The sequence below is a fragment of the Sinocyclocheilus grahami genome, unplaced genomic scaffold (genome assembly GCF_001515645.1).
Source record: "Sinocyclocheilus grahami isolate Dianchi unplaced genomic scaffold, SAMN03320097.WGS_v1.1 scaffold70.1, whole genome shotgun sequence".
In the NCBI taxonomy this organism is placed as follows: domain Eukaryota; kingdom Metazoa; phylum Chordata; class Actinopteri; order Cypriniformes; family Cyprinidae; genus Sinocyclocheilus; species Sinocyclocheilus grahami.
Window position 1 is genome coordinate 1,297,035 of NW_015505249.1, and position 21,323 is coordinate 1,318,357.

Below are 21,323 nucleotides of genomic sequence, written 5' to 3' on the forward strand. Positions count from 1 at the left end.
AGCACAGCTTGGCAGTAACATTAGAATGAATAGAGTGAACTACATCATGTGTCGGCCTCTGGAGACCCCATGAGATATTTCATTCACTTAAAACAAAGACAGTTCTTGGGTTTCAGCGAAGAACCGTCTACTTGGTATACACTTTTAAAAATAAAGGTTCTTTATTGGAATCTTTGGTTCCATGAAAAACCTTCAACATCCATGGAATCTTTCATTTCCACAAAAGGTTCTTTAGATTATTAAATGTTCTCAGTACCAAGAAAACTGGTTCAAGAACTGTTCAATGAAACGTTTGAGGAACCCAAAATGGTTCTTCCATGGCATAAATGTGAAAACTCCCTTTTTGGGTCTTTTTTTTTTATAAGAGTTGATTCTTCAGAGAGCTAAAAAGTTATTATTAAAGATGTTTCTTTGTAAGTTCTTGTTCTTCAATCAAGAACCAGTTTTGGTTCTTGGGTTGCTATATAGTTCTTTGGGGAGCCTTTGGGTTTTAGAAATGAGAAAAATACATATTTTTCTAAAAAAAAATCTTATTTTTTGAGTCAAGCACTCAGCAGCAAGAAGCCGTGTGCTGTCTGTGTGCTTCAGTCAATGGAAGAGGAAAAGGCAGTCACATAGCTCAACAGGTGAGAGCGATCGATTATGCAACGCTCTCGTACACACACACCGTTAAGCCTGTGCGAATTAGGATATATTATACATTTTTCTTAAGAAATCTATTTTAGTTCTTCCAGGTTACGAATTCAAAATTGCATTAATCTTAAGTACCATAGACTTTTAACAGTGTTGTTATCTTTAACTTAAACTAGTACATTTTTGGTAATGAAAAGAAAAATAAATGAAAAAATTAATTCAAAAAAAAAAAAATTTGAAATGTCACCTGCATGTTGTCACTATAAGCTAAATTAAAACTAGTAAAAATATTTATCAAAATTTAAATAAAATAAAATATGAAAAGCCACCTTCAGTGAACATTTTAATTAAAGATGTTTCTTTGTAAGTTCTTGTTCTTCAATCAAGAACCAGTTTTGGTTCTTGGGTTGCTATATAGTTCTTTGGGGAGCCTTTGGGTTTTAGAAATGAGAAAAATACATATTTTTCTAAAAAAAAATCTTATTTTTTGAGTCAATAATATTGACCCAACCAGGTTCTCTGATGGAATTAAACAGTTTTGGTTACTGTTGCTGATCAAGAACAGTTTTTGGCTCTTTAAGCTATTGGTTTCTGGATTCTGAAGCACCAAGATCACAGATGTTTTAAAGAAATGTAGAATAACATTTTCACTAAGAGTCAAAAAGCTCTTGATGAAACAGGTTGCAGGTTCTAGGCGAAATGGTCCACGTTTATCTAGAGCTCTTCAGTTGGTTCTTTGGAAAGCAATTGTTGGTTTTCCAGATCAGCATGATTTCTGGGCTCTAAAAGTTTTTCTAAAGAAGTAGAGAATAAAACGTGATTGTGGAACCTGAACAGGTTCTCTGACGGAACTAAACACATTTGGTTCTTGTTGCTGATCAAGAACAGTTTTTGGCTCTCTAAAGTCCAGCATATTGGTTTCTGGGTTCTGAAGCACCAGGTTCACAGACGGTTTGTTAATAAGCAGAGAATAAAAGGTGATCATGAAAACTAAGCAGGTTCTCTGATGAAATTAAACTATTTTGGTTCTTCATGTTGATCAAACACAGCTTTTGGTTCAACATATTGGTTTCTGAAGTGCCAAGTTCATAGATTAGTTTCCAAGGAATTGAAAAAGAAAATGTATTGGTATCAACCATTGATACCAATAAAGAACTTTTTTAAAGTGTGTTCATCTGGGGTTCTTGTTAGAACCTATTAGAGTTCAAGAAACCATTAGAAATGTTGAACATTTAGGATGTCCATGAGCTGTCAAACGTATGCAGATGTCCAGTTTAATGTCTTTAATAGATAATAACCTCCGTCCCTGAAACTTGAAGCCCTAACCGCACAGACTCGGAGCAGATCTGTTGATCTGTCCTGAAGGATACTGTTACACCTTTACTTTTTGGTGAAGAAGCAGGACAGATGCAGGGTGGGAGGGCTGTTGGAAACACAACCGATCTCGACTGGGAAGATTGCATGCAAATAAAAGTACTCACTTGTTTTTGTCGCTCATGTTGACCGTGCCGCGCGCGTCCTCTTCTACCAGAGACGCTCTTACTTCTCCTTACGCTGAATTCAAGTATGCCCAGGCTTCAGAAAGACTTTCAAAATACGCGCAAGTGCGAATCTGCTCCAAGTTCAGCGTGTCTGGATGCGTAAAGGCAGGAAGGAGCACATACAGAGACTCACTTCTGTTTGTCTGGAGCCAGAGAGAATTCGCTGCTACTTCTACTAACTACAATGCATTGAGTCAGTCCAGCAGTCATAACGCAACAGGCTCACGAACTCTCTCCGTCCCGTCGGAAAACGCTCCACGTTGCGCGTAAACCAGCCCGCGTCGCGCTCGTCTTGAGTCTTGTTCCATATTTAAAGATCTCGCCCTCCTCCAGCGTGACGCAGCAGTGGGAGGATGAGATGCAACAGCAGTGAATACCTGCATCCGCACCGAAACACTGAACACACCTGAAAAATACTCAAGTGCGCAGTTAGGAAACCTTTCTGCAATATGTACAGCATATGCATTGAATTAAATACGCGTAAGTGAAGCATAAACGTTGCTTTTATGCTGTATAACATGACTTTAGCAAGCAATATATAGGCTACGTTTAGATATACATCAAATGAATATTTAATGTATAGTATACAGATGAGGTGAAGCATAAAATTGTCTGAAAAGGTATTTTATGCTGCGTAACTTGGATTTAGCCAGCAATATATGTGTGTGTGTGTATGCATCTATATATAGGCTATATATAATATATATACAGATATACATTAAATTCGATGGTCAAGCATATATATATATACTGTATATATATATATAGTTAGTTCATGTTAGTTCACAGTGCATTAACTAATGTTAACAAGTACAACTTGCTGAAATAAACATTAAGATTAATAAACGCGGTAGAAGTATTGTTCAATATTAGTTCATGTTAACTAATGTTAATTAATGAACCTTATTGTAAAGTGTTACCACTAATATATAGTCAAAATAATAGATAATATAACAATATAACTTAACAAACAAGCTGGTTTTTAATGTTGGAAATATTTAGATAATCTTTAATGCTCAGTAATATGACTCAAGCATATAAATGAAATCAATACACATATAAGACTATATATGATTATTATGATATAACATAAATTAGTATGTATCTATAAGAACTTTTCCTTGAATGATTGGTTTATATTTACAAAACCATGAAACCCCCAAAGATAAAGATGATTCTTGAGCACCTGATTCTTGCAGACAAAAATATTTGGTACAGTAGACTTGTTCAACATTTAGTAGAATGTTCCAAATCATTTAGAAAAACTCCAGGAAAGTCATCCAGTTCAAGTTTCACACATTTCATCAAAACCTTGGTGTACTTACTGTACTTCAAATCCTGAGTAATGATTGTGAATCCCACAGTTCTTTCTAATTTATGACAGGAAATGATGACTTAAATTTCAAGGAATAGCATGTTTCTTGTTTTTAAAGAGCTGTAGAACTACGCCACTAACTGGCCGTTCAGGACTATCAGCACACACTTGCGCACATCACAGTATCACACACTCATTTACAGGAACAACTTTCCCAAAAAAAACCTCAGTATTCACTCTCCCTCATGCAGCTCCTGCATACACACGGGCTTGAAACCACATGAGGGAGACTGAATGACGATTCAGCTGGTTTTGGGTAAACTATTCCTTTAAAGCCTGAATATATATATATATATATATATATATATATATATATATATATATATATATACACACACATTACCGTTCAAAAGACTGGGGTCAGTAAGATTTTTCAAAATAAATTAATAAATTTATTCAGCAAGGATGCATTAAATTGATCAAAAGTGACAGTAAAGGCATTTGTAATGTTACAAAAGATTTCGGTTTCAAAGAAATGCTGTTCTTTTGAACTTTCTATTCATTAAACAAATCTTGAAAAAAAAAGAAATTCAGTCTCCACACAAATATTAATCAGCACAGCAGTTTTCAACACGGAATAATTAAATGGGAAATGTTTCTTGAGCAGCAAATCAGCATATTAGAATGATTTCTGAAGGATCATGTGACACTGAAGACTGGAGTAATGATGCTGAAAATTCAGCTTTGCATCACAGGAATAAATTACATTTTAAACTATATTCAAATAGAAAACAGTCATTTCAAATTGTAATAATATTTCACAATATTACTGATTTTACTGTACTTTTGATCAAATAAATGGAGCCTTGGTGAGCAGAAGAGACTTAGATTTGTTCTTTAAAAGAAATAAAGGTGATTATTAATTGTTTTATTATTTCATTCATGAAGTAGAAAAGTAAACCAATTTAAATAACAAAAACACTGATAAGTGCTAAATGGACACCACTGTTTCACACAATTTCATAGTTTCAAAATGTAAACAAACAAACAAACAAAAAACACAATGTTACATTATTTGGCCAACATGAACTTTTTCTCATCGTAATCACAGGCTGCTCAGAAATTCCTTCACCTAGGGAAAAAAAATTAAATCACCTTTTAAATCTAAATGGTTTCACTTTAACACATTTATTACTGCACGGTGTGATGCGTTCATGGGCATGCAAAGGAAGTGTGTATGTGTTCCACACTGGGAATAATGTGCATGAATGCTACAAAGTGTGTGTGTCTAGAGTATAAATCATGTATAACATGCTTTTTCCACAGTATATAATGGTCCCTGTATTGCAACCTCATCATAAGATGCAACTTCAGTTCCGCCACATTTGACAAATATCACTCAGACTTTCACTCATCACATGCTCTGTGTGATATGCTAGATTAACTTGCAAAAAGCAAAAATGTAAATTCATCATTTACTCATCAAACATAATGAGGGTGAGTAAATAAAAAAAAATACAGAATATTCACTTTTTTATTTTACTGTGCGTGTCATACCTTCTCAATCATATCAGCACACTTGATCTTGTTGTCTTTAAAATCGTCATTGACATCCAGGGTAAGAACCCCCATGTCATTCTAAGAATCATCAAACATAATGAGGGTGAGTAAATAAAAAAAAATACAGAATATTCACTTTTTTATTTTACTTTTTATTTTATTGTCATACCTTCTCAATCATATCAGCACACTTGATCTTGTTGTCTTTAAAATCGTCATTGACATCCAGGGTAAGAACCGGCACTTCATTCAGATACTCAAACTCCATACTGCACACATACATGCACAATGAAGGATGTATCATTTATTTATTTGTAATATATAATTAATTACTTATGTGTATTAATATATACATAATAAATATACACAGTACACACAGATATATTATGTAAATAAAAACTTATTTTGGATGCGATTAATCGTTTGACAGCACTAAAATTAATAAATAAAAAGATTAAACAATATATAATTATTTTTGTATCATCTCGCTACATTTTACATCTTTAAAAAGTAAATACATGTGAAACCATTATATTCATTAATAAATACTATTAATACATTTGTAATAATTTATCAAAATGTATATACATTTACATAAATGGCTTTTTTTCCCCAAGGATGTCAAACATAAAGGCCTTTCGCACCGCGGGAACCTTTTCATAGTACCAGAACTAATTGTGGAACTACCCACTTTTCGGCGTTTTCGCACCGCCGGAACTGGGAGCGATTTTAGTACCGGACTGCCTTTTTCAAGAACCAAATTAGCTCCTACTCCGGAGCAGAGTCTAACCAGCACAACTGGTACTAATCGTGACGTAAGTAGACATTGATTGGCCAAACGCGTACGATAACGCCCTCACCCGCCATGATTTAAAACGCCATGTAAACGTACTGTAAACATTGTGTCAACTTATTTCGCAAGTATGGAGAACAGCTATAGATGGACGGCCGCTGAAGTGCAGGCACTTGTAGCCAATGTAGCACTGCCAGTTGTCGTTGGAGATTCTTAGTCCTCCTTTCCGTTTTTTCAATCTCTTTACGTATACGTCGACTTTAAATGGTACTGGGAAATAGTTCGCGCAAAATCGTCCCAGTACTTTAGTACTGTACATTTAATTCTGGAACTAAAGCGGTGCGAAAGGCCCTATAGTGATACTTTAGTACCATAAATGAGTGAAGACACTATAATGGCTGGTGTTAGTAGTGTGTGTGTGTGTGTGTGTTACCTCATAGTCCTTTGCTGTAACCAGCACTCATGTTTATAGTGGAGTTTCTCCAGATATTCCAGTGGAATTCCCTGTTCCTCGTCTCTTCCTCTCAAATGCAATCGCTCCAAACACCTCTGAAACACAAAATTACTTTTTCACAGCACAGCAGAATCACTTTAAAGGCCCCATCTGGGTGTGCGCTCGTACTTCTGGTTTTGCCCGCAGGTAAATGATGCCGTCCAGCTCAATGTGCTTCCCAAACTGCTTATGCAGCCAGCTGTGCCAGTCCTGATAGATCGCCCACTCGGTTTCATTCACACACTCACTTTCATAGAGGTTAGAGGCAAAGATGTACCTGCAACACAACAATCAGAGTGATTAAAATAAGCCGATTAGTTGATATTTCTATTTATTTGACTTTGTGACATAATGACAGTTGCATAACAATCACAGACCCTTCATCAACGAAACGAGCTGTTTGATAACGGATATGAATACCAGGTGCAGTCTACCTGTCGCTGTACACGGATCGTTCGAAGAACTGCACCGGATTCTCGGCCTCTCGCAGCTTTCCGTTGGTGGATCTGATCTGCGAGCGGATGCGGCTCATGCAGGCATAGCTCTGGAAGGTGTAGGCCCAGCGCTCGGGCTTCTCGTACATCATCTGCAGCACGTTTCCTCCACTCTTCTGAGAGGTGCTCAATTCCTGAATGAACACATTCACGTTATATTGGACAACATTTGTTAAGCATCTAATATTTGTGTCAAATTCCAGACAAACATTTGTTGGATAATTACATACATACATACATATGCATTTATATGAATTTATTGATCATTTCATTTCATTTTTTTAATTGTTTTACTTTTCTAATTTTGTTTAATTATATTCTAATTATTAATGATCTATATACATAAATCATTATATATATATATATATATATATATAAAAAAAATGTAGTGCTGTCAAACGATTAATCCCATCCAAAATAAACGATTTTGTTTGCATAATATATGTGTGTGTTCTGTGTATATTTATTATGTATATATAAATACAAACACATGCAGTATATATTTTGAAAATATTTACATGTCTATATTTATATTCATATCATTTATATTATAAATAAATATATTGTACAATATTGTAATGCACATTTGGAAAATTGAATTATTCACTACGGTCATTATTAAATTATTAATATTGTTAAAGATTAAATATCCAATATTGATGATATGGCTGATAAATATATAAAAATATTGATATATTTTCTGTTTATTTTCTATTCTAATTATTAATGTTTTGTATACATAAATTATATATTATTAAATTATTAGTGTTTTTAAAGATTAAATATCCAATACTGATCAACATGGTACAGTTAAATTACACACCCCAATTTTAATCTTATTTTAAATGCAATACAGCGTTATTATAGTTATACTAAAAACCATTAAAAATTGGTTACTTGAAATAAAATTTAAAAAATATATATTAAAAATAAAAACTTTGACATTTTATTTCATGCTAGTTGCCAAAGCAACATTTCTCATTTTCACTTAACCTTAACCTGATGTACGAAAACTAACGTAAAAATTATTTAAAACAATTTAATTAAAAAATGAAAATAAAAATATAATTCAAAATATTAACAAAAATTATAATAGCATCTCAAAAATACTAAAACAACAATAGTTTGCATCATGCAAGGACTGATAAACTTTTAATATAAAGACACGTAACAGAAATAGATATTATATTAATCTTTTAAAGTGTGATTAGTCTGCTTCACAGAAAGCAAGAGGACAGTGACATTTAGAAAACGAACGTGCTAATATAGGTTTAACTGACACTTCAGCAGTGGGTCAAATGCCATTCATGTCCACCGTGAGTCACGGATTTAAAGACCAGCCTCTTGACACATTTAAAAGAGAGACAAGGCCTCTCCCGCAGGAAACACCAACTCCAATTAAGGTTTAGTTGATCTAACACTATACAGTGTTTATCAGTAGTAAGTGTGTGAAGCAGCAGCTCTGTTCTGGTTGAGTGCTCAGCTGTTGAGGACTAAACCATCTGCTGATTCCCGGGGGACGAGAGTGTTTGCCAGAGCCAGCGCTGGATTACAGGCCTGCTTATCATACTCAGACAATACAGTAAACATGTAACGTACAGTGACCACAAAAATATTGATACTTGTGTCTGAATGTCAATGCAGAAATTAAAAAAAAAAAAAACATCAAACCAAGCCACCTGCACTCAGAAATGAGCCATTCTGGGAATTACTTTTAACGGAAACTATTATTTACTTGAAAAGTGTGTTTGTGCTAACTTTCTTTAAAATAAATGCCACTTGGTTTGCCATTTTGTTCTCTAATAACACATATGCATGTGCAGGGCAGGCTTAAAGGAGTATATGTTATATTACAATATAAAATATGAGTATACTAGTTATGTTTACAGTATTTTTGACTGTACCTCGTGCTCGTTGTGCTGAGTTTGTACATTGCACCATCTAGCGATGGGCTCCGGTACTACCTCCCATTCTCGATCATATTCCTCCAGCAGGCGAACAAAAGTGGATTTACCCGCAGCTAGAACAGGACAATATAAGATAAAAATCATATTTAAACACGTTCAGAAATAATACAAGAACAAACGATAGAAATTTCTTCCACAAGAGTCAAATAACCTCTAAAAAAAAAGGCCGGATATGAGATGTCTTACGAATATTCACAACCCAACTTCCGCTATATTCTAACACGATTTTTTTTTTTTTTAAAGCAAAACGTAAGTTTTCAACAGTCAGAACACGCATAAAAACGAATATTTGCACACAAAAAAACATTATAATAAAAATCACGCATTCATAACAGGAAATGCTCGTCAAGGTCCAAGTCGTCTCAAAACAGCCTATAAGTTACGTTATACATGTTAATAAATATTTATTTTCTTCATAAACGTCAGAACATTAATCGCACAGTCAGAATTCACTATGAAAGATTATTTGTGGATTTGTGGCATTCAATGGCTATGTCCAGCAATGAAACATGCTTACAGTACTGACAAAAAACAAAACAATGAACGTCTTACCAATGTTGCCTTCAATGGAGATGCGTTTCAGTCTTTTCTCCAGGCTGTCGTTCAGAGGACTGGGACAGGCTCTTTTGGCTGTGGGAGACATTTTATCTTCATGCAATATTGCAGAAATGTACAATAACACTCAGAGAAACAGGCGGAACATTAAATTCTGGCGCTTAAACTTCAGGTTCCTCCCACCGGAAACAGCTGCGTTCAAACCGCACGTGCTTTACATACAGAACACCACTTGATTATTATTATTATTATTACTTACAAATCCACTTGAGAACGAATTATAGGAAATATGGTCATTTATAAAAAAATATTACTTAAAAAATAAGTTACTTTACCTGTAAAAACAGTTGTTTCATACGCATTCAGAAAATATAATATATACATTTAAAACATGCACATGCATAGAAAATCACAAATAAAATGTTGAGAAGGGTTTTCTTTGCTGTATGTACAGCAAAAACAACAACAACATCAGTTAGAGATATTGTTTTATAGAGAAACAGGCAGGACATTAAATTCTGGCGCTTAAACTTCAGGTTCCTCCCACCGGAAACAGCTGCGTTCAAACCGCACGTGCTTTACATACAGAACACCACTTGATTATTATTATTATTACTTACAAATCCACTTGAGAACGAATTATAGGAAATATGGTCATTTATAAAAAAATATTACTTTAAAAATAAGTTACTTTACCTGTAAAAACAGTTGTTTCATACGCATTCAGAAAATATAATATATACATTTAAAACATGCACATGCATAGAAAATCACAAATAAAATGTTGAGAAGGGTTTTATTTGCTGTATGTACAGCAAAAACAACAACAACATCAGTTAGAGATATTGTTTTATTAATGTAAACTACAACAATATCAGGAAATCGTATGCATGTATTTACATATCCAATCTACCCTAATTATTTTACAGTTCAGGGAAAATATATTCTCATTTCAGTGACAAAAATGCTCTATAAATACTTCATATCTGATATTAATCAGCGATTGGCACTTTTACACAATGGCATAATCCAAACCATTAAAAGTAAAACTATTACATTCATGAAAAAATCAGGAATCACGAATATAAATCAGGAGTTTTAAACACAACTGTAAAAGTGTTAATAGAAGAACAGAGATGGAAAAAAGGTTAAAATGGAGACTTAAGAACCAAATGCTGAAAATGTCTAACCATAACAACTAATACAACCCAACCATAAAGCTGAATTCATCAACATACTGAATATTTCAGAACTGTACGGACCGTATGAAGAAGTATATTTTAAATGGGAACAACTGAAACGCTTTAATAATTAAACAGGTTAAATATTTAAGAAACGTTTGGCAACCCAGTTGCATCAATTCAATGCTTTACGAAAAACGAAAAAAACTGAAACAGCTGTGGCTACTCCGAGACTCTGAGCTGTTATCATACATTTCTTTTTGTCTCTTTGATGCACAGCATAAGATATAAAGTCAAGGCCAACACTTCCCATCAGCCATCTGGGTCCAACAAAGCAGCAACTCCAGCATGCACACTTCATTTTTTTAGTATTCAAAACCTGGCTAAAATAACCCTTAATAGTGACCGATATTAAATGCGAAATATTTAAGGAAAAAACAAGATATCAACTCTGATATGAACTTCAAACAATTTTGCCCAACAACATCAGTGAGGACAAATAAGATCATTATTGCATAGGAAAATCGACTTAAGTTATTTAACTCCATGTTTTTGCTGTCAGCATTTGAACGCCCTTTAACATTCACACTAGTCAAAGAAAGCGAATCACCTATCCTCTGCTTGTAGTCTGTAGTTCAGTTCTCATTCGTTAAAATCCCTCCCATACAGTGACCAAACTAATGTGAAGGACTTCAAATCATATGTAACCGTTTCATCCAGGCATCATGTTGTCATCAAATGCCAAAAATCAGGTTTGATCCATTTAGAAATATTAGTATTGTGCCGTTCCTTCACTTCGCCTAGCAGTGCTGTGGGGTTAAAATCATCTGTACAAAGCAAAAGACAGAAGGGAGAGTCAGAAGAGAGAGCCGGATCACTGTCTTTTTCTTCCTTGTTAACTTCTTTTCCTCTCCTTGTCTCAGTTTATCTGTCTTTTGTAGTGAGTTTCTCAATGAGCTCTTGAAGAGGAGCCAGCTCCTTACGGTCGATCAAGTTAAACTCCTGAAAACAGACAAAATAAGCAGCATTTATTTCAAATTCAGAAACAACAAAACTGTAATACAGTTCACAAGTTTATGTTTATGTTTCTGAAAGTCTCTTATGCTCATCAAGGCTGCATTTATTTGATTGAAAATACAGTACAAACTTTAATATTGTGAAATATTTTTAGAAATTAAAAGAACTGTTTTCTTATCAAATACAATGTTAAATGTAATTTATTCCTGTGATGCAAAGCTGACTTTTCAGCATCATTACTCCAGTCTTCAGTGTCACATTAAGATTTTGTAAAACACTCAATATACACAAACTGCTGATGCCACATCATTTGAATACCATATTAAATGCAGCAAGTTGCTTTACAACTGTAAGAAGCCTTCATTTATAATATGAAGTATAATAACATATATAATATGAATATAATAATATAATAAATTATATTACTTGACAAACAAGTTGTTTATTTTGATTATTAATTGCTTTTTTGCCATATTGCTGTTGCCGCCATATAATAAAAGCTGTAAGCTCATACTCAGACAATACAGTAAACATGTAACGTACAGTGACCACAAAAATATTGATACTTGTGTCTGAATGTCAATGCAGAAATTAAAAAAAAAAAAAACATCAAACCAAGCCACCTGCACTCAGAAATGAGCCATTCTGGGAATTACTTTTAACGGAAACTATTATTTACTTGAAAAGTGTGTTTGTGCTAACTTTCTTTAAAATAAATGCCACTTGGTTTGCCATTTTGTTCTCTAATAACACATATGCATGTGCAGGGCAGGCTTAAAGGAGTATATGTTATATTACAATATAAAATATGAGTATACTAGTTATGTTTACAGTATTTTTGACTGTACCTCGTGCTCGTTGTGCTGAGTTTGTACATTGCACCATCTAGCGATGGGCTCCGGTACTACCTCCCATTCTCGATCATATTCCTCCAGCAGGCGAACAAAAGTGGATTTACCCGCAGCTAGAACAGGACAATATAAGATAAAAATCATATTTAAACACGTTCAGAAATAATACAAGAACAAACGATAGAAATTTCTTCCACAAGAGTCAAATAACCTCTAAAAAAAGGCCGGATATGAGATGTCTTACGAATATTCACAACCCAACTTCCGCTATATTCTAACACGATTTTTTTTTTTTTTAAAGCAAAACGTAAGTTTTCAACAGTCAGAACACGCATAAAAACGAATATTTGCACACAAAAAAACATTATAATAAAAATCACGCATTCATAACAGGAAATGCTCGTCAAGGTCCAAGTCGTCTCAAAACAGCCTATAAGTTACGTTATACATGTTAATAAATATTTATTTTCTTCATAAACGTCAGAACATTAATCGCACAGTCAGAATTCACTATGAAAGATTATTTGTGGATTTGTGGCATTCAATGGCTATGTCCAGCAATGAAACATGCTTACAGTACTGACAAAAAACAAAACAATGAACGTCTTACCAATGTTGCCTTCAATGGAGATGCGTTTCAGTCTTTTCTCCAGGCTGTCGTTCAGAGGACTGGGACAGGCTCTTTTGGCTGTGGGAGACATTTTATCTTCATGCAATATTGCAGAAATGTACAATAACACTCAGAGAAACAGGCGGAACATTAAATTCTGGCGCTTAAACTTCAGGTTCCTCCCACCGGAAACAGCTGCGTTCAAACCGCACGTGCTTTACATACAGAACACCACTTGATTATTATTATTATTATTACTTACAAATCCACTTGAGAACGAATTATAGGAAATATGGTCATTTATAAAAAAATATTACTTTAAAAATAAGTTACTTTACCTGTAAAAACAGTTGTTTCATACGCATTCAGAAAATATAATATATACATTTAAAACATGCACATGCATAGAAAATCACAAATAAAATGTTGAGAAGGGTTTTCTTTGCTGTATGTACAGCAAAAACAACAACAACATCAGTTAGAGATATTGTTTTATTAATGTAAACTACAACAATATCAGGAAATCGTATGCATGTATTTACATATCCAATCTACCCTAATTATTTTACAGTTCAGGGAAAATATATTCTCATTTCAGTGACAAAAATGCTCTATAAATACTTCATATCTGATATTAATCAGCGATTGGCACTTTTACACAATGGCATAATCCAAACCATTAAAAGTAAAACTATTACATTCATGAAAAAATCAGGAATCACGAATATAAATCAGGAGTTTTAAACACAACTGTAAAAGTGTTAATAGAAGAACAGAGATGGAAAAAAGGTTAAAATGGAGACTTAAGAACCAAATGCTGAAAATGTCTAACCATAACAACTAATACAACCCAACCATAAAGCTGAATTCATCAACATACTGAATATTTCAGAACTGTACGGACCGTATGAAGAAGTATATTTTAAATGGGAACAACTGAAACGCTTTAATAATTAAACAGGTTAAATATTTAAGAAACGTTTGGCAACCCAGTTGCATCAATTCAATGCTTTACGAAAAACGAAAAAAACTGAAACAGCTGTGGCTACTCCGAGACTCTGAGCTGTTATCATACATTTCTTTTTGTCTCTTTGATGCACAGCATAAGATATAAAGTCAAGGCCAACACTTCCCATCAGCCATCTGGGTCCAACAAAGCAGCAACTCCAGCATGCACACTTCATTTTTTTAGTATTCAAAACCTGGCTAAAATAACCCTTAATAGTGACCGATATTAAATGCGAAATATTTAAGGAAAAAACAAGATATCAACTCTGATATGAACTTCAAACAATTTTGCCCAACAACATCAGTGAGGACAAATAAGATCATTATTGCATAGGAAAATCGACTTAAGTTATTTAACTCCATGTTTTTGCTGTCAGCATTTGAACGCCCTTTAACATTCACACTAGTCAAAGAAAGCGAATCACCTATCCTCTGCTTGTAGTCTGTAGTTCAGTTCTCATTCGTTAAAATCCCTCCCATACAGTGACCAAACTAATGTGAAGGACTTCAAATCATATGTAACCGTTTCATCCAGGCATCATGTTGTCATCAAATGCCAAAAATCAGGTTTGATCCATTTAGAAATATTAGTATTGTGCCGTTCCTTCACTTCGCCTAGCAGTGCTGTGGGGTTAAAATCATCTGTACAAAGCAAAAGACAGAAGGGAGAGTCAGAAGAGAGAGCCGGATCACTGTCTTTTTCTTCCTTGTTAACTTCTTTTCCTCTCCTTGTCTCAGTTTATCTGTCTTTTGTAGTGAGTTTCTCAATGAGCTCTTGAAGAGGAGCCAGCTCCTTACGGTCGATCAAGTTAAACTCCTGAAAACAGACAAAATAAGCAGCATTTATTTCAAATTCAGAAACAACAAAACTGTAATACAGTTCACAAGTTTATGTTTATGTTTCTGAAAGTCTCTTATGCTCATCAAGGCTGCATTTATTTGATTGAAAATACAGTACAGACTTTAATATTGTGAAATATTTTTAGAAATCAAAAGAACTGTTTTCTTTTCAAATATAATGTTAAATATAATTTATTCCTGTGATGCAAAGCTGACTTTTCAGCATCATTACTCCAGTCTTCAGTGTCACATTAAGATTTTGTAAAACACTCAATATACACAAACTGCTGATGCCACATCATTTGAATACCATATTAAATGCAGCAAGTTGCTTTACAACTGTAAGAAGCCTTCATTTATAATATGAAGTATAATAACATATATAATATGAATATATAATAATATAATAAATTATATTACTTGACAAACAAGTTGTTTATTTTGATTATTAATTGCTTTTTTGCCATATTGCTGTTGCCGCCATATAATAAAAGCTGTAAGCCCATTTAGGCCATGTTTTAGGGACTTGTGCAGAGATCTTTAAACACTTTTAAAGGTGTTCATAGTATAAAGCGGTGACAGCACCTGTACAAAGAAGATGAAGTGTTTGAAAGACGTGTTGAGGTGAGCTTCCTCTTGAAGCTGCATGACCGCGTCAAAGTGTTGATGATATATATGAGCATAAACTCTGAACAAACGCTTCAGGATGGTTTTGGCCACAGACATGAAGTTCTTGGGGAAGGGAACACCTGGAAAGGTGGGACAGGTGGAGTTAAATACCATAAAGACCTGCTATTATAGACAGTATATATATATAGACATGAGTAATATGTTTACAGCACAATTTCACAATATTTATGGCTAAGAGCAACATTACTCTGCTAACATCCGTAACCATGGACTAAACTAATTAACTTAAATTTAAAACCATAAAAACTATTTTTGTTACTTAAAATAAAACAAGCATTAACTGAAATAACTTTGCTTGATTCAAAGGCAACATTTCTCATTTTCATTGAGTTTAACTTTATGTACTAAAATAATTAAAAATGAAAAACATTATAAAAAAATATATTGTAATATATGTTAAAATAAAAACACGAAAAATTTATTAAAATTAAAATAGGCAAAATAACACCTTATTAATAAAAACTACAATAGTCTCTCAATGAAACTGTAATATCACTGCACCAGTACCTATTTTAGAAGGAAACAGGGTCTCGTCATCCAGCTGGTCTTGAACCCACGTCATCAGATAATCTATATACTTGGGAGCCGAGCACTTAATAGGCTTCTTAATGTTGGTCCCATCTGCCCAATGATACTCATATCTAAAGGAAAAGTGATGAGTGATGCAGAGACAAACAGACACGATCCTTCATTCCTCACTGTTCAAACACACTCACTTCAGTCCTGCAGACATGAGCGGACAGCTGTCCTCCGAGCAGAAATCTGTGACGGTGCCATACAATCCGTAACCATGCACTAAACTAATTAACTTAAATTTAAAACAATTTTTGTTACTTAAAATAAAACAAACATTAACTGAAATAACTTTGCTTGATTCAAAGGCAACATTTCTCATTTTCATTGAGTTTAACTTTATGTACTAAAATAATTAAAAATGAAAAACATTATAAAAAAATATATTGTAATATATGAAAAAAAAAAAAAAAAAACACGAAAAATGAACTAAAATTAAAACAGGCAAAATAACACCTTATTAATAAAAACTACAATAGTCTCTCAATGAAACTGTAATATCACTGCACCAGTACCTATTTTAGAAGGAAACAGGGTCTCGTCATCCAGCTGGTCTTGAACCCACGTCATCAGATAATCTATATACTTGGGAGCCGAGCATTTAATAGGCTTCTTAATGTTGGTCCCATCTGCCCAATGATACTCATATCTAAAGGAAAAGAGATGAGTGATGCAGAGACAAACAGAGACACGATCATTCATCCCTCACTGTTCAAACACACTCACTTCAGTCCTGCAGACATGAGCGGACAGCTGTCCTCCGAGCAGAAATCTGTGACGGTGCCATACAGCATGTTAATCTGGTTAAAGAAATCCACCGCTGCAGAAACAACCAAACAGAAACATTTAACTTCATTGTTATTTTGCGCATGATTGATCTGTAATGCGTAATCAGAACTTCTAGTTTGTTAGAAAAGTAGTGCCATTGCACAATTTACAGTAAAACACAGAGTGAGACATACAGTCAGATCAAAAAGTCTGAGATCACGTATTAAATAGTTCGTTTTATTTAAACCTGTGTAAATACATAAAAAAGTAACATCAGTTAATTCCAGGTTAAATAAGCAAATTAGAGTCACAGATCATGTGACTATTTATTTATTTATAATAAACATATATATGAAGAGTTCATTTGCAAAAACCGATAAACGCCACTTTAAAAAAAAAAGAGCTGATTGCCGTGCATTATTCTCCACATATAGCGCGATCTGAACCCTAAACACATTTGGTCAAAAAAGCCGGTTTTGTCCACTTTCAAGGCATAGCGAGTTTACTGCAGAAGCCAATAAGCGCCCTTATTGTTTTTGAACAGAATCCGATAAGTCAATTTTAGCGAATCAGCGAGCTGTATTCAGGTCAGGTGACAAGGCTACTTTCACTTAGGAATGGGCGATACCACTTATTTTGTTTTCAATACGATACTGATACTTTTAAAGGCCAGTATCGTCGATATCGATACCGATAACGATACGATACTTCTGAACTGAACTTTTAAATTATGAAGTTTATTCAATTAATCAATTTAAATAAATGTAATTGCACAAACTATGTAGGCTACAATTTCAATTTGTTTATTGTGAAATAACTCAAACACGTATGGTTTTTTTTTCTTTCCTCTGATAAGCATTGTTCAGGGCTGCCGTTCCCAAAAGCTTTAATGCTTTCTTATGATACTTTTGGGAAACGCAGCCCTGTTTGAATGCACTGTCAGATGTGAGTGAACGCTCTGTGATGGATTGGTTCTGTCTTGCAACATTTGCGTGTGTTCAGATGTGCAGGAAAATAGTTCTATCATACACAATTATTCGCTAACATAGGTTATTCGTCCAATTCAATGCATATTGTACGCATTTTTTTGTTAAATAAAATCACTGGTAAATAAAACACCTTAATATCGATATTTTTTGTTCGAGTATCGATATTTTCGATACTCGCGTCAGTATCGATATATCGATAATTCGGATCGATACGCCCATCCCTACTTTCACTTTGAAAAGACGTGCTAGCTGAGAGGAGTTTCATCAAAGCTGACCTAAAGAGATCAAGGATGGATCATTCCGACGAACTTGATGAACCTGTGATATCTTCTTTAGGGCGAAAAAGGAAAATAAAAGCTGAAACTTTTCACGGAACCTTGCAAAAGCAGCGTGTTACAATGGAGAGGGAAAAGCTCTGATATGCTATGATCTGCTATGATCACAACAACAACAACGTTTGTCAGGCATCTACATTGTCATCTGAGGAGATTACAAAGATTAAACGAGTGTCTTTTTAAACTCTAAAACATGAAATGTGGAGTTATCTGATTTTGCCAAAAAAAACGACTGTTGGAGTTATCTGCTTTTGCTATAAAACAAACTTTTAATATGTAAAGAAAAAAAAACATACTTTCAATGAATTTTAATTTTGTAAATTACCTGTATCTGTTTAAGTTATTATTACTTAATCAAAACAACCCAACTGCAGTTTGATTGATATTACTTGGAATGCGCAATAAAAAAAAACGTGATTTCTGAAAAGAAAAAAAAGGGAGTTATCGGTTTTTGCAAATGAACTCTTCATATATAGAGTATATATTAGCGCTGTCAAACGATTAATCGCAATTAATCCCATCCAAAATAAAAGTTAATAAAGTTAAATATAAATATATACATGTAAATACATGTAAATATTTTCAAAATATATACTGTATGAATCTGTATTTATATATACGTAATAAATATACACAGTACACACACATATATTTTGTAAACAAAAACTTATTTTGGATGCGATTAATCGTTTGACAGCACTAATATATATATATATATATATAAATCTACACACAATGTATCATTTTAATTACTGTATTAAAGCGTCAAGCTGCTTGACAGCTGTAAAAACCTTTATTTACTTGGCAGGAAAAATGTTTGATTATTAATTAGAATTGGTACAGGCAGCCAGATGTTCTTGCTTCCCCTGACACACTCATGCTCATGATAAATCATCTGAAATCATGCTGGAGCACATGATCATCAGGTTTTGTTCAAGTCAATTCCTGTGCTGATGTCATTAGAGAAACAAACAAGACACGAAGACATCATGAAAATCATATTCATTTTTAAAACTTCTCACAATGCTGATAATGCTCATTTTTCTTGTCAAATTTTATAAATTGCAAAAGAACACAACACAGCAGCATTTTCACTGGTAGTCTCAGACTATTGGATCCTGCTGGATTCTGGAGGAGGCGTGTTAGTAATTTTGCAATGGACACAGAGTCTCTCGGGACAGACTGGGTGATCGGTAAAGACAGGATGGCTCTGGTTTGGTGTCATCAATAGGTCAAGGGTCAAAGTTGTTAAGAAGGAAATGAGAAAAGCAACTGAACACATAGAGAGCAAAAAGAAAACCATCTGCAATAACAAAACACACACTGAACAAACGATTCACTTTGTGGGTGTGTGTGTGGGGATAATTAATAAACATGATGTCACTCTTGGTTCTTACCGTTGACGGCCACCCATTCATTCAGATCTTCTCCGTCAGGAAGCATGACAGCCATACGCAGGTTCCCACTGCCCAGCGTGGCTTCGGCGTGTTTGAGCAGCTCATACTGATGAGAACCTTCTGGAATATTCTTCTTTGGCTTAAACGTCTTAGATGAACGATTCCCGCTGGGTGGGATGGAACAAAAAGGCCATTTAAAGGGAAAATTCGCCCAAAAATTCTAATTTGCTGAAAATGTACCCACCCTCAGGCCATCCAAGATGTAGATGAGTTTGCTTCTTCATCAGATTTGAAGAAATGTAGCATTGCATCACTTGCTCACCAATGAATCCTCTGCAGTGAATGGGTGCCGTCAGAATGAGAGTCCAAACAGCTGATAAAAACATCACCCTCTTGTAAGATGTAAACATGTTCTTTAAAGTAATTACAGAGAAAGCAAATACACCCTGTTCCCTCCCAAAATGATACGATTAGAATGATGCGAGACTGTTAAACTGAATTAAACAGCATTTTGGGAGAATAAAAAACATAAGAAACATAAGATAAGATATTCATATGACAGTTGCAACATCATGCACTGCCTGGTATCTATTTGATTTCATGCAATTTCATCAACAGCTCAGCTGCTCAGCATACAGTACAGCCAACTTTTCCAACTTTGGATGCATCACAGGCTTTGCACACAATGCAACTCTCTGATCTCAGATACAAAGTGACACACAACGTGCTTTTTTGAACAACAAACATGCATTACATAAGATCTGCCCCCCTTCCAGCCCAGCTCATCAGAGAGCCAAGAACCCGGTGCAAATGTGCCAGAATTGGGCTAAGCTCGATGCTGAAGCATTTGCGTGAAAAACAGCATATTTTAAAGCAGCTGTCAGGTTGAAATACGGACACATTTAACGATCTGCACGCGCAGAACTGAAGTCGATTCGGTCCAAAAGCTCTTTAGCAAGACGAGCTAAAGGAGTAAACTGGTAGTTATCTAGAAATAATAATCTAAATCATAGAGTCAAACTCACAATAAGAAGCTCATCTTCTTCTGTCTGGCCGGTTCGGCTTCGTGTAGCTCAGAGACACCTGGCAACAAACTTCCCACAGCCGCTGTGGATTCTCTAATGTGAATTGTAGATCTGTAAATCACGTTACTTTAGAGTAAATCCAGGATGAAGGCTGATTTATGGTTTGGAGATCTGTGTTAACGCCAAACCACAAAATCTCGCGATAGTTCGAATCGCTGACGTAAGCCTTTTTTCCGATAGATAGATAGATGGATGGATAGATGGATGGATGGATAGATAGATGGATGGATGGATAGATAGAGACAGAGAGAGAGATAGATAGATAGATAGATAGATAGATAGAGAGAGAGAGAGAGAGATGGATAGATGGATAGAGAGATAGATGGATAGATGGATAGAGAGATAGATAGATAGATAGATGGATAGATAGAGAGAGATAGAGAGATAGAGATAGCGATAGATAGATAGATGGATAGAGAAACGGATAGATGGATGGATGGATGGATGGATGGATAGATAGATAGATAGATAGAGAGATAGAGAGAGAGATAGATAGATAGATAGATAGATAGATAGATAGATAGATAGATAGAGAGATAGATAGAGAAACGGATAGATGGATGGATGGATGGATGAATGGATGGATAGATAGATAGAGAGATAGAGAGAGAGAGAGAGAGATAGATAG

At 34.5% G+C, this 21,323-nt stretch overlaps 3 protein-coding genes across 4 annotated transcripts in view; all 3 read right to left on the reverse strand.

Annotated features, from left to right (window-relative positions):
* LOC107585434 (electrogenic sodium bicarbonate cotransporter 1-like) overlaps positions 1-2,672 on the reverse strand; it is a 61,030-nt gene extending 58,358 nt beyond the window's left edge. The window contains exon 1 of the mRNA XM_016272452.1: positions 2,115-2,672. Within this exon, the coding sequence (XP_016127938.1) occupies positions 2,115-2,131 (17 nt within the window). The 5' untranslated portion in view covers positions 2,132-2,672. The remainder of the gene's footprint in view (positions 1-2,114) is intronic.
* A 2,540-nt stretch (positions 2,673-5,212) lies between these two features.
* Positions 5,213-9,554, reverse strand: dck (deoxycytidine kinase). The gene is made up of 6 exons (XM_016272453.1): positions 9,349-9,554; positions 8,734-8,849; positions 6,770-6,963; positions 6,465-6,612; positions 6,276-6,391; positions 5,213-5,318 (listed from the first exon to the last, which is right to left on the reverse strand). The coding sequence occupies exons 1-6, from the start codon at positions 9,437-9,439 to the stop codon at positions 5,213-5,215; spliced, it is 771 nt and encodes a 256-aa protein (XP_016127939.1). The 5' UTR covers positions 9,440-9,554.
* Positions 9,555-13,836: 4,282 nt separating this feature from the next.
* On the reverse strand, positions 13,837-20,836 carry LOC107585392 (MOB kinase activator 1B-like). 2 transcript variants are annotated; one of them, XM_016272403.1, is made up of 7 exons: positions 20,636-20,836; positions 19,611-19,777; positions 16,894-16,941; positions 16,265-16,310; positions 16,056-16,189; positions 15,444-15,607; positions 13,837-14,835 (listed from the first exon to the last, which is right to left on the reverse strand). In XM_016272403.1, exons 1-7 carry the CDS (start codon positions 20,647-20,649, stop codon positions 14,758-14,760), a joined length of 651 nt encoding a protein of 216 aa, XP_016127889.1. In that variant the 5' UTR covers positions 20,650-20,836; the 3' UTR covers positions 13,837-14,757. The 2 variants fall into 2 exon arrangements, with proteins under 2 accessions (XP_016127889.1, XP_016127890.1); XM_016272404.1 differs by lacking the exons at positions 16,056-16,189; positions 16,265-16,310 and adding an exon at positions 16,637-16,770 and having other exon boundaries at positions 16,848-16,941.
* Between the last annotated feature and the right edge of the window lie 487 nt (positions 20,837-21,323).